The 15,156-nt window shown below is 40.1% G+C and overlaps 2 protein-coding genes across 2 annotated transcripts; both read left to right on the top strand.

Moving 5' to 3' along the window:
- Positions 1-2,173: 2,173 nt before the first annotated feature.
- LOC115626005 (RNA polymerase-associated protein Rtf1-like) lies at positions 2,174-4,303 on the top strand. The gene is made up of 3 exons (XM_030521253.1): positions 2,174-2,619; positions 2,679-3,815; positions 3,894-4,303. The coding sequence occupies exons 1-3, from the start codon at positions 2,217-2,219 to the stop codon at positions 3,941-3,943; spliced, it is 1,590 nt and encodes a 529-aa protein (XP_030377113.1). The 5' UTR covers positions 2,174-2,216; the 3' UTR covers positions 3,944-4,303.
- Positions 4,304-10,746: 6,443 nt separating this feature from the next.
- Positions 10,747-11,944, top strand: LOC115626003 (mitochondrial import inner membrane translocase subunit TIM50-A). The gene has a single exon (XM_030521250.1). The coding sequence runs from the start codon at positions 10,762-10,764 to the stop codon at positions 11,896-11,898; it is 1,137 nt and encodes a 378-aa protein (XP_030377110.1). The 5' UTR covers positions 10,747-10,761; the 3' UTR covers positions 11,899-11,944.
- The last annotated feature ends 3,212 nt before the right edge of the window (positions 11,945-15,156 follow it).

Genomic DNA, 15,156 nt, shown 5'->3' with positions numbered 1-15,156 from the left:
CTGCTAATCCAAAGTTTCTTTTGAAATACCTACCTACCTTTATAAATACAAGCACATACTATCACTCAGTATTAGTTTGAAAGAGAAGTTATTTTTTAAAAAAGCACAAAAGAAAAATACAGCTTAGGTTTAATCTGAAATCAGCTCAAAATTATATTCATAAACAGACTTCAACTCCTTTTGGAACCCGTTTTATGTATTAAGTCCATTGTTAACTACTAACGAAGCGGTCTTCAAGCCTTGTAAATCAATCTTTATATGAAATACCAATTTTATATCTCATTTTAAAATCAATCTCGAACAAACAATCACTTGTGTTTTGATTCAAATAAAATTGAAAGCTCTTTTATGGAAATTTCTAATCCTTCGTTCCACAAAAAAAAAAGAGTAATTGTAACTAACGGACTATTCTAGCCGAAATCACTGTTTTGGTAGTGTATAGAGCTGTCCACCCTATCGCACCTGCCAGCCATGCGAGCCAGAGCCATCCTGACCAACCTGCCCCCTAAGCGCTCTAAGCGCTGACCGCTCGCACGCCACGCCGCAATAAGTTACAGGCAGTGGCCATTATGCCGCCACCGACCGCTGCCATGGCAAATGGTGGACCGGCACAGCCGGAGACAAATCCGAAATCCATACTCGTAAACAAATGCAACTAATCGCCGTTCATGTTGAACGTGTTCACGGCTACGCAAACGTGAAATTGTGGCCAGCATTGCGAGGGGGGATGGGAGATGGCCAATGGGACAATGGACAATGGGGCCGATGTGCGGGCTTAGGTCCTGTAATGTCCTGCAGTTGATATTGAAGCACAGGTTGCAAGGACTTATTGGGCTCAAAGTAAGCCACGTACTTCTCAATAAAAGCAACTGTTGGCATAAGCTATGAAAGGCCAATACTCGTATCTGTTTTAACAATAAAAACTTATTACAAAACTTTACGAAAACGGCTAATAACAGAGAATCACCAACATATGCCTAACACAAGGCCCTTGAGTTGCCAAATAAGTCTAAGTACCGGCTCCATTTAGAATCAAAATAATGTGTAAGTGACTGTTATTCTAAAAAACACATTTAATATTAATTAATATTGTATTTGAAGCAGCTCTAATACTGCATAGATTGGGAAATTTTATTAAAACATTCAGTTGCCTTCTTTGTTCTGGGTTCTATCAATATCTTTCAGTCGACCTACTTCCTATTAAGTTCCTTTATTTGTAAAATAAGTCCAATAACCCCCCGTTTTTACAATCAAAACAGTGTATTATTTTAAAAAACCCATTACAAATTAATTAAAATTGCATTTCAAGCATAAAAATATTTTATTTCAAGCAGCTCTAATACTGCATAGAGTGGGAAATTTTATTAAAACATTCAGTTCCCTTCTTTGTTCTGGGTTCTATCAATATCTTTCAGTCGACCTACTTCCTATTAAGTTACTTTATTTGTAAAATAAGTCCAATAACCCCCCGTTTTTACAATCAAAACAGTGTATTATTTTAAAAAACCCATTACAAATTAATTAAAATTGCATTTCAAGCATAATAATATTTTATTTCAAGCAGCTCTAATACTGCATAGAGTGGGAAATTTTATTAAAACATTCAGTTCCCTTCTTTGTTCTGGGTTCTATCAATATCTTTCAGTCGACCTACTTCCTATTAAGTTCCTTTATTTGTAAAATAAGTCCAATAACCCTCCGTTTTTGGAATCAAAACAGTGTATTAGGGACTATTATTTTAAAAACCATATACATATTAGGAAATTGCATTAAAATATCATTTGTGATGCCTTCTCTATTATGGGTTCTACTAATATTTGTCAATCGCTTTCAGTTAGCTTACTTTTAATTAATTAATTACCCTCTTAATCTCTAAGCTTGCCCCCACGAATAGCAAAACAATACCCTTAACGGGTTACTAAACAAATCAGAGTAGGCCATACTACTTATATATAACAAAGATTTCCGACGGCAGCAGGCATTGAATCTTCTAGTAAATTTAAGGAAAAAATGTATTTGCATATGTCCCAAATATTTTACAGAGGAATTCATTCTATTAGAAAGTCTCGTGGCGTTCACAACTGGAAAAGGCAAGTAAAAAAACCCAAAAAAAAAATTGGATATAGAAAATATCACATCCTTCCTCCGAACATTTTTATGGATTTTCAGCAAAAAGAGCTTCTATAGAGTTGTTCAGATTGATCGGATAAGGGAAGATGTCAGAGGTGGCTAAGAAAAGCCGCAAACGTATCCTCGATACGCCCAAGGATATGGAGGACGGTGAGTTGCCGGACGGCAGCAGCGGAGATATAATTCCCACGTTTACCGATGGCTATGACGAAAAACTGCAAGGCGACGCCGAAGATCGCGCAAGATTGGATAATTTGAATGAGTTGCAAAGGGAGATTGAGCTGTTTGAGCGCGGAGTGAAGCGCGACGAAAAGCGTTCCGAGTGGAGCATTAAATGCCAACTGGCTCAGGCTAAAGGCCTTGACCTGGCCACCAAAGAGCGCTGCAGAGTACGGCGCCTTAACCTGGAGGCGCTAAAAGCCGCCAACAAGCGTGGAGGTGCCATTGAGCGCTTGGTGGCCCAACGAAATATCAAGAAAAACAAGCAGGGTGAGTCAGAGTGGTTGGCTGTCTTAGAGGAATAAATCCTAGTCATACAGCCCACATAGTTTCAGAGGAGTCATCCGTTTCAGAGGAACTGGAATCGTCGGACCGGTTGTCTTTAGCTGAGTCTGTTCAGTCCACTCCGCAAGCTAAGAAGGTTAAACTAAAGGCAGCAGATGTCTACTCCGATGATTCCTCGAGTGGCAGTGAGTGGGACCGTGAGCCAGAGCCATCGAAATATAGCGGAGATGATGACATCGGCGTCGTCACTTCCCGTGCGGAACTTAGTAAGGCGCTGCTCACCCGTATCCAGCTGGAGGGCATCCTGGAAAAGCCCGTGTTCGAGAGGACAGTGACCAATTGCTTTGTGCGCGTCAGCATTGGTCCGTCCGGGGGTATTAATTCCGAGCCCATTTATCGGATCTGTGAAATTGTCGGCCTCGCCGATGCCCGCAAGGAATACCAGTTGGGCAGAAAGCTAACCGATCAGAGCCTGCGCCTAGAGCATGGCGGAGAGGAGCGCACTTTCCAAATGGATCTCGTGTCGAATAATCCTGTGACGGCTCGAGAGTTTACCGAATGGGTAGCAACGTGCCATCGCGATGGCAAACCGCTGCCCACTCTTTCACGTTTGGAGCAGAAGCATAAGGACATTGTGGCTGCCCAGAACTACACCTTCACCGAAGGCGATGTCGAGCGCATTGTGCAGAATAAGCGGAGAGCAGGGAAACATCCGATGAGCGGTGCCTACCGCAAGGTCTGCCTGATAATGGAGCGCGATATGGCACTCGCCAGCGAGGACATGAACAAGTACTATCAATTGGAAAATCAAATCACAGCGATTGATGAGAAATCGCGCCAGGATCAGCTCAAACGAGGCGTCCCCTTTGTGACCGCCTCCCAAGGTGTTGCCGTCAGCAGCATTGTCCATTCTCGCGCCCGGGCCAAGCTATCATCCGAGTCTACATTGAAGCTTAGTGCCAACGAGCAGGCACTGCGGCCCCACATGAAGCGCAAGTACATGAAGAAGCCACCATTCAATCCGCAACTCGACTACTCCCAGCTGTTGGAGAAGGAGAACATCGAGGCCAACAATGCGACCAATGTCCCACAAAATGAGCGCAGAAATGTGACTTCCGCTGAGAAGAAGAATCTCTATGATCTGCATAACTTTGAGGTGGATGTTAATGTCGACAACTTGCGTGAGTACTTGACGAAGCCACCGTAAAAGAGTCTCTTAAGTACAATATGGCTTTTACTTTCATTACATTACTTTCCAGCCAAAGTTGCCTCAGTTTTCAAGGACGGGAAACTTGTTGTTGGACATTAGGAGGGCGCACAAACGAATGAGCTTCATGAGAATTGTAATAATGGACACGAAAATCAAATCTGATATCAATCTTTTATCTCCTTTATGTGCCACAGGGCTTAGCTTTTAACCCCTTACACTTTTTTCATTTCAAATAAGCGAATTTAATAAATTCTTGCCAACATTCCACAAGCACAAAAGGGGCTAAAAGTGACCAACGAACTAGAGTGTTAAAAGCGCTGAAAAGCAAATATAACAGACAAACAGCAAAGAGAACTGAATTGTAAAGCTCCTGCAACTGCAATTTCCACGTTTCTAAGAAACTAAAATAAACAAACAAACATTTTAAAAGCTCAGTTTAATAAATATAATCAAATCAAGTTTTTAAAACAATTATTATACACATACATTTCTGACCTGACTTCGATTGCTTCCATAAATATGAAGAACAAACCTGCAATGAGCTTGGACTTACTTTGCAGTTAAATAATATTCTAAAAGAATAATAAATATAAACAAATCAAGTTTTTAAAACAATTACTATGCACATTTCTGACTTGACTTCGATGTATTGATTGCTTCCATAAATATGAAGAACAAACCTGCAATGAGCTTGGACTTACTTTGCTGGTAAATTATTAACTAAAATAATTATCATGGTTCGGACTTGATGACTTCATTCCATCGATTGCTTCCAAAAATATGAAGAACAAACCTGTAATAAGCTCGGACTTACTTTGCAGTTAAATATAAAAATAAACTAAAATGCAACAACGTAGAGAAGTTTGCTAGAACTCGGGCACAACAACAATTGCGTTTAGAATGTTGTGGAAATTATCAAAATTCTAATCAGATTTCGTCATTTCTTAAATTCCCTATTAATTCTATTCCACAAACCTTTTCCCTTGAAAATATCCTAATTAAAACTCTGAATGAATAGTGAACTTTTAGTTATTATTGGTCCTAGCTCCATGATGAATGTAAACAACTGATATCTTCTCCATCCGATGTTGCTTTAAAGTATAGGTTTTTACCCATTCCCTCCCCCTTAACATTCATTGAGAAATGTGAAAAGTACACAAAAAAGATAAAAATATAACGGTATATTCTTGAATTATCAGCATCAGTCATCAGTTTATTGAGAGATATTTTCTTTATGCCTTTATTTTTTATTTATTTATTTATTTTATTAACTTTTCCTAGCGTTACAAGTTTTAATGCGCCCTTTTCAGCAGCGTTGGCCCCACAGTTTCAAATTATATCCGCTATTATTCATGTGAGCCTTACCTCAACAAAATGTACAATCTAATCAAGCAGAGCGAGCGGCTAATTGCTGCCCTGAAAACAATTCACCGTCCATCCCATGCACATTCCCCAGCACATTCAACTGAGCCGCCGGGCAATCATAAAAATGGGAATTCATATCGAACGAGTGCGATTCAGAGGACTGTTTTAATTGCACAGCCGTTGAGCAAACAGTCAAACAATTCTAACTGAGCCATGAACAACATCCAAAATATGAATGTGGCCTCCGAGGACGATTGGTGTTTCAGTTGCTGGGATGCTCGAATGCTGGCAGAGCTTCAACCAGATCCACCACAGAACCTGTCAACACAATTGTGAAACGTGGCGCGACCAGCCTATGTGTGTACTCTGTAGAGAAGGGTGTGTGTGTCCAGATGAGGATGCGGGCGCGGGTGCAGGTGCGGGTGCCGAGCACCAATCAACCACAGTGGACACATCAACAACTTGTGCGCCGCCAAAAGCTTGTTCTAATCCAATCAAATTTCAAATGCGGTTGTTGTGCAATTTCCACAGGACGGGCGCCCAACAGTGGGTCAATTCGGGAAATTCACACAACAAATTCTTATAATAACCTATAGAGAAAAATTAACCCAGCTTAAATAGCCATATGTTAAAAGTCTGCTTAACAAGATAGTAGTGTGATTTAAAAAGTATGTCTATAGAGGTATAGGTTTTCAAAAGTAAGTACAATTTTAGGGAAAAATTTAAAGAAGTAAACTTATTTTCCTTTCTCTGCTTCTGTACTCATCTTCACAGACCCCTTTTGTCCCATTGTGCCCGAAATGCAAAGGCAATCACCAAAAATCTACTGCATTTATCAGCCGCGAACGCGATTCGTGGCTTAAATCAGAACATTTTGCTGCGTTGCCTGCGGGGCAGCAACGAATTCTGAAAGCTGTTGTAGTTGTAGGCTTTGTTTGAAACGTTTACATTGCTTTTGGGTTTTTGGGTAAATTGCATTTGATTTCGAACATGTATTTTGAGCAAATTTGGAAACTACTAACAAATTTTTATCTACAACTCAGGTGCGTCTAATGAGCTCTTACTGATACTTGCATAAATGGGTCACTGCATTGAAACCCTAATACGATCGTCCCGTCATCGTGTGGGGCCATCATTAATAATACAAATAGAAACTCATTCGTAGTCCAAGCATTGAGCAAACGAACGACATTCATATTCCACAAGCATGGCGAATAAAATAGAATAGAATCCTTTGGAGGTGGTAATAATTGAACACACACAATCGCATACATACTTGTATATATATATGTATATACATAGGTGACAACGGCTTGTGTGGATTCAGAAGAAGCAATAAAATAAATGCTATTTACTGATGAGTCATCAACATAATTTTTACGATTTGCCATTCGATGAATAAACAAATAAACTCTCAATGCGCACCCAAAAACATGAACGGACTAGAGAAGGATGACGGGAATGGCAGTTGGCTCGTTGTTTGAGCGTGTCACTGAAACATTTCACATGCATTGGCTTTTTATGGCAGACAAAAACGAAACGTAGCCCACAAGCTAAAGAGGAATCAACAAATAATGCAAAATCATTTAGTAACGCAGTCTGACTATCGCACAGGAGGCAGGTTCGTAGTCCTCCACAGCCTCAGCCTCAGCCTCAAAGTCATAAAAATCCGCACCGAATGAAATTCTCATCAAGTCACAAGTTGGCACAATTCTACTTTCCGCTAAGCAACTTGGCAAGGCCAAAGGACATGCCACCAATTTCTATTTACGTATGTATGAGTATGTATGAGTATGTGTGTGTTTGTGTGTGTGTTGACCAGCCACACAAGTCCTGCTCGCCCCATCCCGTTCACCAATTGTACGGCAGTCGCGCGTGACTAACGTAATCAGCTCACGTAATGGCGACTGAGATAAAATAAAATCAGCATACTAGCCGAGTGCATAAATGCCAAATGTATACGAAAATGAAGTCTAGAGCCTGCAGATTCGACCAGCTGTACTTATGTTCTCAGATATAGCTACGACCCTAAGAACTTGGCTGCTATAAAGTGCTGCTATCAGAGCGAAATTGTAGTATACTTAATAGCTAGTTGAAGTTGTGGAACGAAACTTTTAATGATAATTTTCAGTAAAACAAAAATTAAAGATAATAAAAATAAAATAAATGGTAGCTTTAGATATTAGAATAAATTTTTAATCAAGAAAAAAATGTATTTAAAATAATCGTAATATGTGGAACCACTTCAAAATTGTAAAGTAAAGAACAATACTTCCGCAGTTTTAGGGTTGCTCCTTTTTCTGGTAGTAGTGCTCAGTGATGGTGGTAGCTATTGGAAGATCTATTTCGATCTGATTCAAAAGCAAATAATTGTGGGATGTTGTCTTCTTTTTGTTGAGATAACCTTATCCCTTGTATTACAAGCTATAGGAAAATACTTAGCAGTATGTTCAAATGCGTTTCAGAAACTCAATTTAATTTTACCTTAAATAGTTCCTTTCAAATGCAGCTTTGTTTTTTCTTAGCCCCAACTTTTTAACTAACTTAACTTATTACAAAATCTGTTTTCGATCTGATTCAAAAGTGTGGAATTGTGTTTTCTTTTTGTAGATATAGACTTCTTCTTTATTATTCCAACATGTCGAAACAAGGCACAGAAAAATACTAGGCTGATACTTAGAAGTATGTTCAAATGCATTTAATATTTTAAGCCCGTTTCAGAAACTCTATTTGTTTGGATTTTGTTTCAGAAACTCAATTTGATTTGATTTAAGATGGCATGAAATATTTTACGCTATGTTTCTTGTTGTAATTATTATTATTATCCAACAATTAGAAATGTATACGACATATGGTGGCAGTTTTCTATATTTCACTATATGTTTCCATTTGTCAGTAATTCCTATCATTTGTAAAACGTAGAACTTATCCGAACCAAAAGCAGACCCCCCATCAATTGGGCATAAAGGGAGAGCCTAAAAAGCAATGAGAACTCGCAAACATCACGCATAAGTTTCATTTTATTTTGATTTTTATGAGCGCCCACAACATTGGGCCGAGGATGCACACAGCATTGGGACATGTCCCACCTGGATCACTTGTTAAATAACCAAAAGGAGGCAACAGAAAAAAGAAATGCCAAGAACAAAAAACAACCAACTACAACAACAACAAATAAGAAGAAATCGAAGTAGTGAGGGCACGAGGGAAGATGGTGGAAGGTTGGTGGAAGGTTTGGTTGACAAGAAACTATCGGAGCGCAGACTATGGTGGAAGTGGACGTTGGCGAGTAAAGCAGAGAAAATGCCTATTTACGAGCTCGAATGCTGCTGGACACATGGTAATCATATATTTTGGTCATATCTGTGGGCCATAAAACCAGTGTCCTTATGTGCCTGTCAATGAGTTGTTTCATGACATTTATTTCGCCTGTTTCTTCGCCCTGACGGGGGTTGCTGCTGTTGTTGTTGTTGCTCTTGATGTTGCCTGCCTGTTGGCTGTTGGTTGTTGGTTGTTATTTGCAGGGCTTGGGGTTGCGTGCAGATGGAAAATATTTTAGTGTCCATTTAATGTCCAATCTAAGATGAGCTCGTAACTTTTGATCGAATAAACGAGCGCACACACGAACTCGACGTGTATATAGTACACATATTTCCCTCTCTCTCCACATTAAGGTAAAAGGTGAAGCACCAAGCACGAGGCACAAGCGCGTGATGGGGGCAAGGGTTTGCAATTGGACTGGACACTGAACACTGAACACGCAATGCTGGCCTGTTTCGCATACAATATTCTCCAGGGATAATTCTTTAATTTTCTCACTGATGCGCCTTGAGTGATAAGAAGTTATTTGCCAGCTATTTGGTTATTTTATTAGTGGGCTGGCCTCGGCTTACGACCATATTGGAAAAGCTTAATGGACAGCGCCGCGCAGCGTTCGAGATTAGTTTGTTTCCTCATCATAAATATTTAATTAAAATCAAAATTAGTTTTTCAACGTACGCTGGAACGAAAAAAAAACTGCGTAGGAAATTTTTCTAATAAAAAACGAAGCAAATACTACAATTGCGAATGCCATTACCTCCCAGTGGCGGTGGCACATGAATAAGCAAAGCCTCGCACTTCCTCTGACCTTCATGGCGCCTTTGTTTGTTAATGAAAAGCGTATTGTTTCTTGCCGGCAGCAGCGTTACTCGCGTTTCCATCAAGTCGACCAAAGTGTCACGGCGGGTTAGCGCGAATGCAAAGCAGGTCTAAAGGTGGCCAACCAGATGCCTAGCAGCCGAGACATTTGCCCCTCGTTTCGTTAAAAATTAAAATCGCTCGCGCTTTCATCTCAGGAAACTGGAACTCACCCCATCTGGCCCCGCTGCAACACATCTGCGGCTACCAGCCTGGTCGGCGATTGAAGAGCTCCGCACACGCAACTCACGCACTCGGCCCATCCGTAACTTTTGACTTTGCCGAACCATAAACTAGATTTGCATGTGACGCCCCAGAGACCACGCGAAAAGGAAAGCAGGAGAGCAGGCGAGCCATGGAGCTGAGCTGTCGGGTAGGCTCTGGAAAATCACTTGATGTGATGACGGCATGCAACCAGGGAGGCCAATTCATTCTTGTAAATGAAGTTGGATTCAAATGCATACATAATTGATATCGTGAAAAGAATTCAAATAAACTGCACTGGTAATATCTATTGGCAAGTTGATACTAAATCTAAGAATAACTTTATCTTATAATAGCCCTAAATCCACTTTAAGCACATATGTATCTTCTATTTGGCTTTATTCGCTAAAGCAACAATAGTAGGATTAGAGCAACATGTAATTTTAAAGTAATATCAAGGAAAGTGGACGGGTCTTACTAAATAACAAATTATAATAAAGCACATTATGGATTTCAAGATATGTTCAACACAAATGTTCCTTTTTTTTGGCTTTACTCGCTAAAGCAAGAATAGTTCGGTTGGAGATGAATTAAAATGTAATTTAAAAGTAATATCAAGGGAATTGGTTCGTGAAAGTTGCAATCGACTGAAGGTCAAGTGCCAGCGCTTCTTTGTGGTGATTTAAAAATGAATGGGTCTTACTAGATACCCAGTTCAGCTACTCTAACGAATTAGGCAAACTGTCTAAAAAAATCGCCCTTTTTAGGCCCAGATTGAATAGTTCACGATTCAGGAGCGGGGCAGACATTGAACATTTAAGTGGCAATACAATCCAAACGACCATTCATGGGACAGTTCAGCTTAATAGGAAGGGAAACAAATAGAGCAAGTTACTAAGCACATAATTATTTATATGATTAGATCAGCTAAAAATTCATTTCGTTATTTGTATTAACTCCTACGTCAAAGACAAAACTAACATGAATATTAAAACCAGTTGATAGATTCTTCTTTATTGCGATGCTTCCAAATGAGTTTCATTTTTTTTATCTAATCATTATTTACTTTTTTCATGTAAGCCGCTTCAAAAACTTTTCCAGTCTCACTTAAGAGAATGAACGTGCTTCGAAATTTATTCTCACTTCTCATTTATTGCTGTCTTTGCAAAATGTGTAAAACAAAATTTCGGGTTTCACATATTATCACGAAATTTGGCATTTTGAACATGGTGTACTGCTCCCTGCTGCGAGGCCTGCAGCGACAAGAGCAGCTATTTCGTCTTCGACCCCGTAATAGAACCCACAGAGGACGTACATACACAGAGGGTGATACTACCAAGAACGGGCCGTCCCCAGATTTATCTTCCAAGCCCGACCCGCCCCCAACTAACACTAGTAGTGCCATCAATGCGGGTAACATGCCTGCGAGCCCGATGCGCAGCTCGAAGAGCCCGCATTATGGCTACAGCATTGCCCTTGGCGGGCTGTGTAGCGCTCTGCTTTGGGCCATCTATGAGTTGGGTAAGCCAGAGCGGGACCAAAGTGGTCAGCCCATCGAGGATGAGCTGAGCATGTTGCCCCTGGCCCAGCAGTACATAAAGCGAATGTGGATCTCCCTGCAATATTATCAGAAAATGCTGGAGGAGCCCGTGCCCAGTAAGCTGCTGCCCGATGTAATGCAGGCGCCTTACATACAGCCTCGCTATACGCTGGTGCTGGAGATGAAGGATGTGCTGGTGCATCCAGACTGGACCTACCAGACCGGTTGGCGTTTCAAGAAACGACCCGGCGTCGACTACCTCTTGCAACAGTGCTCGAAGCATTTCGAGATCATTGTCTATACTGCCGAGCAGGGCACCACAGTGTTTCCCATACTGGATGCACTCGACCCGAATGGATACATAAGATATCGTTTGGTGCGTGGTGCGACACAATTCATCGATGGACACCACATCAAGAACTTGAACAGCCTCAATCGTAACCTGAAGCGAGTCATTGTCGTCGACTGGGATAAGAACGCCACGTGTCTGCATCCCGACAATACCTTTGCGATGGCGCGTTGGTTGGGAAATGACGACGATGTGGAACTCTTCGATCTTATGGCCTTTCTGCAGATCATTGCCGAGAACGAAATCGATGATGTGCGATCCGTACTGCACTACTATCGCCAGTTTGAGAATCCAATACAGCAGTTCAAGGAGAACCAACGCATGCTGCTCGAGAAGACTCAGGAGAAGATGGAGCCGCAACGCACTGCGAGCAAACGCTGGCCATACAGTCTTATGGGGGGCGGAACAAAGCATTAGAAGTGTAAATACCATGTCATTAAAATAGCCGTGTTTGGACCGTTAATGCGCCTGTTTTATGAATCCCATACCCAGAAGCATTTACAGGGTGATGTACTACTACATAGGAGCACCTATCGTTGCAGAGAAGTGCTTATCATCCAATTGGCAGTCATTATGCAAATGGTTCCGGCTTAAAATCACAAATTGTCAGGTCAGCTCAGGTCCGGCTGGGTATGGGTGGTTCGCTCTGAGCCTTGCCATTATTATTTAAATGCCAAATTATTATCAGTATTCGGCACAGCTTGCCAACTGGCCAGCTGGTCAGCTTGTCCGTCGTATTGTCATAAACAATCAAAATCCATTTAAAATTGTACATGCAATTTGGCCAGTGAGCTGCAGACACACTGGGGGCCTATACCCATGGCGCTGCCATTGCAAAGGCCCACGCCCATTTGACGCACCTGCCCAGCCAGCCCAAAGAGCACTCACATCCCGTATTGTCTGATGGCCCGGCCAGGCAGCATCAACGCCTCGTCAAGCGTTTGAGCGGCACGGCACGGTGGACAGGGACTTGGACTGGGGCGTGGCAACCAATTGCATGCGCTTTACGCCACTTGTCAGCCTAACAGACGCACACTCACACACATTCACACACACAGACACACATTTATATACGTATATACATATATACATATAAATTTATATACACATATACGCCAATGCGTCCAAGTCTACGGCAATATTCTGTGCTACCTTTGTTTGCAGTCCCGCTTCGCAATAACGACTTAACTGAATATTTTCCCTAACAGGGAGGATCCAAGGTTTTCCAGAAGAATAGCTATCAGTCAGTATTCTGTGCAAGTGTCCTATTGTGTATTAAACAAATTTTAATAAAACCCTGTAGAGTCACATTTTAATCAAATATTGACTTAGATATGCCCTAATGCCTTGATTGTGGAACAGAATTATCCTTATCCGTTGTATAAACAGCTAGTCTTGTTAACAGCACCTGCTCTTCTGCTTAATATTCTGATCTTTAATATTGCAATTAATATTTGTATTTTTGTCTAAGATCTTTTATTTGTTTTATATACTACGATTCGGCTTATGTAGAACAGAATTATCCATATCCGTTTCATAAACACCTAGTCTTTTTAACAGCACCTCCTTTTCTGCTTAATATTCTAATCTTTAATATTGCAATATATATTTGTATTTTAGTCTAAGATCTTTTATTTTAACAATTTCTGCAGGCCTGGTATACTGCGATTCGGCTTAAGTAGAATAGAATTATCCATATCCGTTTTATTAACAGCTAGTCTTGTTAACAGCACCTGCTCTTCTGCTTAATATTCTGATCTTTAATATTACAATTAATATTTGTATTTTAATCTAAGATCTTTTATTTCTTTTATATACTACGATTCGGCTTAAGTAGAACAGAATGGTCCATGTCCGTTTTATTAACAGCTAGTCTTTTTAACAGCAGCTGCTCTTCTGCTTAAAATTATAATCTTTAATGCTCCAATTTAAATTTATATTGTTGTCTAATTTCTTGTTTTTTAACAATTTCATAAGGCCTGCTATTTACGAATAGAGTTCAGTAGGAGGTTTTGCATTAATAGCTCCAAGGTTTTCGAGAATAATGCATGTAGAGAATGTACTGTTATAGTTAGAATTTACTGTATATGAACGCCATTTTGCTTGCATATGTGTACGATACTCGTATGTGTATGTGTGTGGATTTCTCTCTCGTTGATATGATAATTGGCATGAGGTAATAATCCACTTGGAAACGTTGACAATCGTTTATATCGCAATCAGTGTCATGCCAACTGCTGTTGGATTCCCTTGTTGTTGTTTCTGTAACTGTTACTGTTGTTGTTGTTGTCTTGTTGAATTGGCCGCTTTGTGCTGAGGCTGCATAAAGTATAATTTCGAGCCGTCGTCGTGGATGTCGTTGTCGTTCCCATCGTTCTCGTACTCGTCCTCATCTCCGTCCTTGTCGTCCTCTTTGCCCCTGGTCTGCTGTTTCTGGTCCAACATATTAAATAACAATGAACTGCAATTGCCCAACGAGTCTCGTAATTCGTTTGTAATGCGTGCAAACGCACAGATTTGAGTTGCTTGTCTGCCGGCTGCCACTGTGTTGGCCACACCTCCGCACCTCCACACATCCCCTTCGTTACATCGATGTCTCCTCCTCTGACCGACTGCCCACTTGATGGTTGTCTGTTTCTTTGTCGCTGTTTTTGTTTTATGATTCACGTGGCAATTGTCCTACACCATGCATATAATTTCTGATTTCGTTGACTGTTAAATTTAATCACTTTTTGGTATCGTATTGTTTTCACCGAGCAAGTCTATTTGGTTGTGTTGACAATACAAAAAGCGACTAGACTATGAGTATAACTGAAAGGATTTGGCGTTAAGGATTCGTGTGTTTGGAGAGTTGATGATAGAAAATAATTGTCTGGCAAATAAATTCTACTTGCTTAAGCTTTTTGCAACCCCGAATGGTTATTTTAAAAATTTTTAATTCAACTAAAATAATTCTTCTGTTTACACTAAAAGCTGCTTGGTGGAATTAAGTTGTTGTTTACTACCACACGACATGAGCTTGTCGATTCTGCTTTCATTCTTATTCTGAATTGATATTTTTCTCGCTTAAGCTTATTCCATTTCCAATGAAAGAAGCCATTTTAATATTTTCGTGTTCAGCCTGAAAGTATGCAAAACTAAATGTTTGATAATGCAATAGGTCCGTCTGTTTAAAATAATATTGCAAAGAAGGTAAATATATCAATATTTAGATATTAATAAAGAAACTACTAATATGTTTTATTTATTTTGTTGTCAAAGGAATATTATAAAATAAAATATTAAATTAATTTATGCAGACTTCATCCAAACATAATATCACAGTTCCCTTAGTGAAATGATTATAAAATTAATTGTGTTTATTTTTTGGCAAATGAAAATCAATATTGCACGAGACTACTTTCTACTACTTAATAAAGTCGAAAATTAAATACATATACGATTAAATTATAAATAAAATAAAACTATGTTGTGCAATTGAATATTATTCAAATAAATATGAACCGAAAGCATCATCACAAACAAACTAAAGGCATTCAGAAGCGCGCTGGCAAGAGGATCTCTGAAAGAGCAAACTATATTAGACGGCTCTTTCGAACACACACACAGTTTCATCCACATACTCTATACTATATGGGTACTATATGGTGAAGTGCACTTCGCCAAGCAAAAAGT

The sequence above is a fragment of the Scaptodrosophila lebanonensis genome, unplaced genomic scaffold (genome assembly GCF_003285725.1).
Source record: "Scaptodrosophila lebanonensis strain 11010-0011.00,11010-0021.00 unplaced genomic scaffold, SlebRS2 tig00000080-arrow-pilon, whole genome shotgun sequence".
NCBI lineage: Eukaryota > Metazoa > Arthropoda > Insecta > Diptera > Drosophilidae > Scaptodrosophila > Scaptodrosophila lebanonensis.
This window is presented reverse-complemented; position numbering and strand designations above follow the sequence as displayed.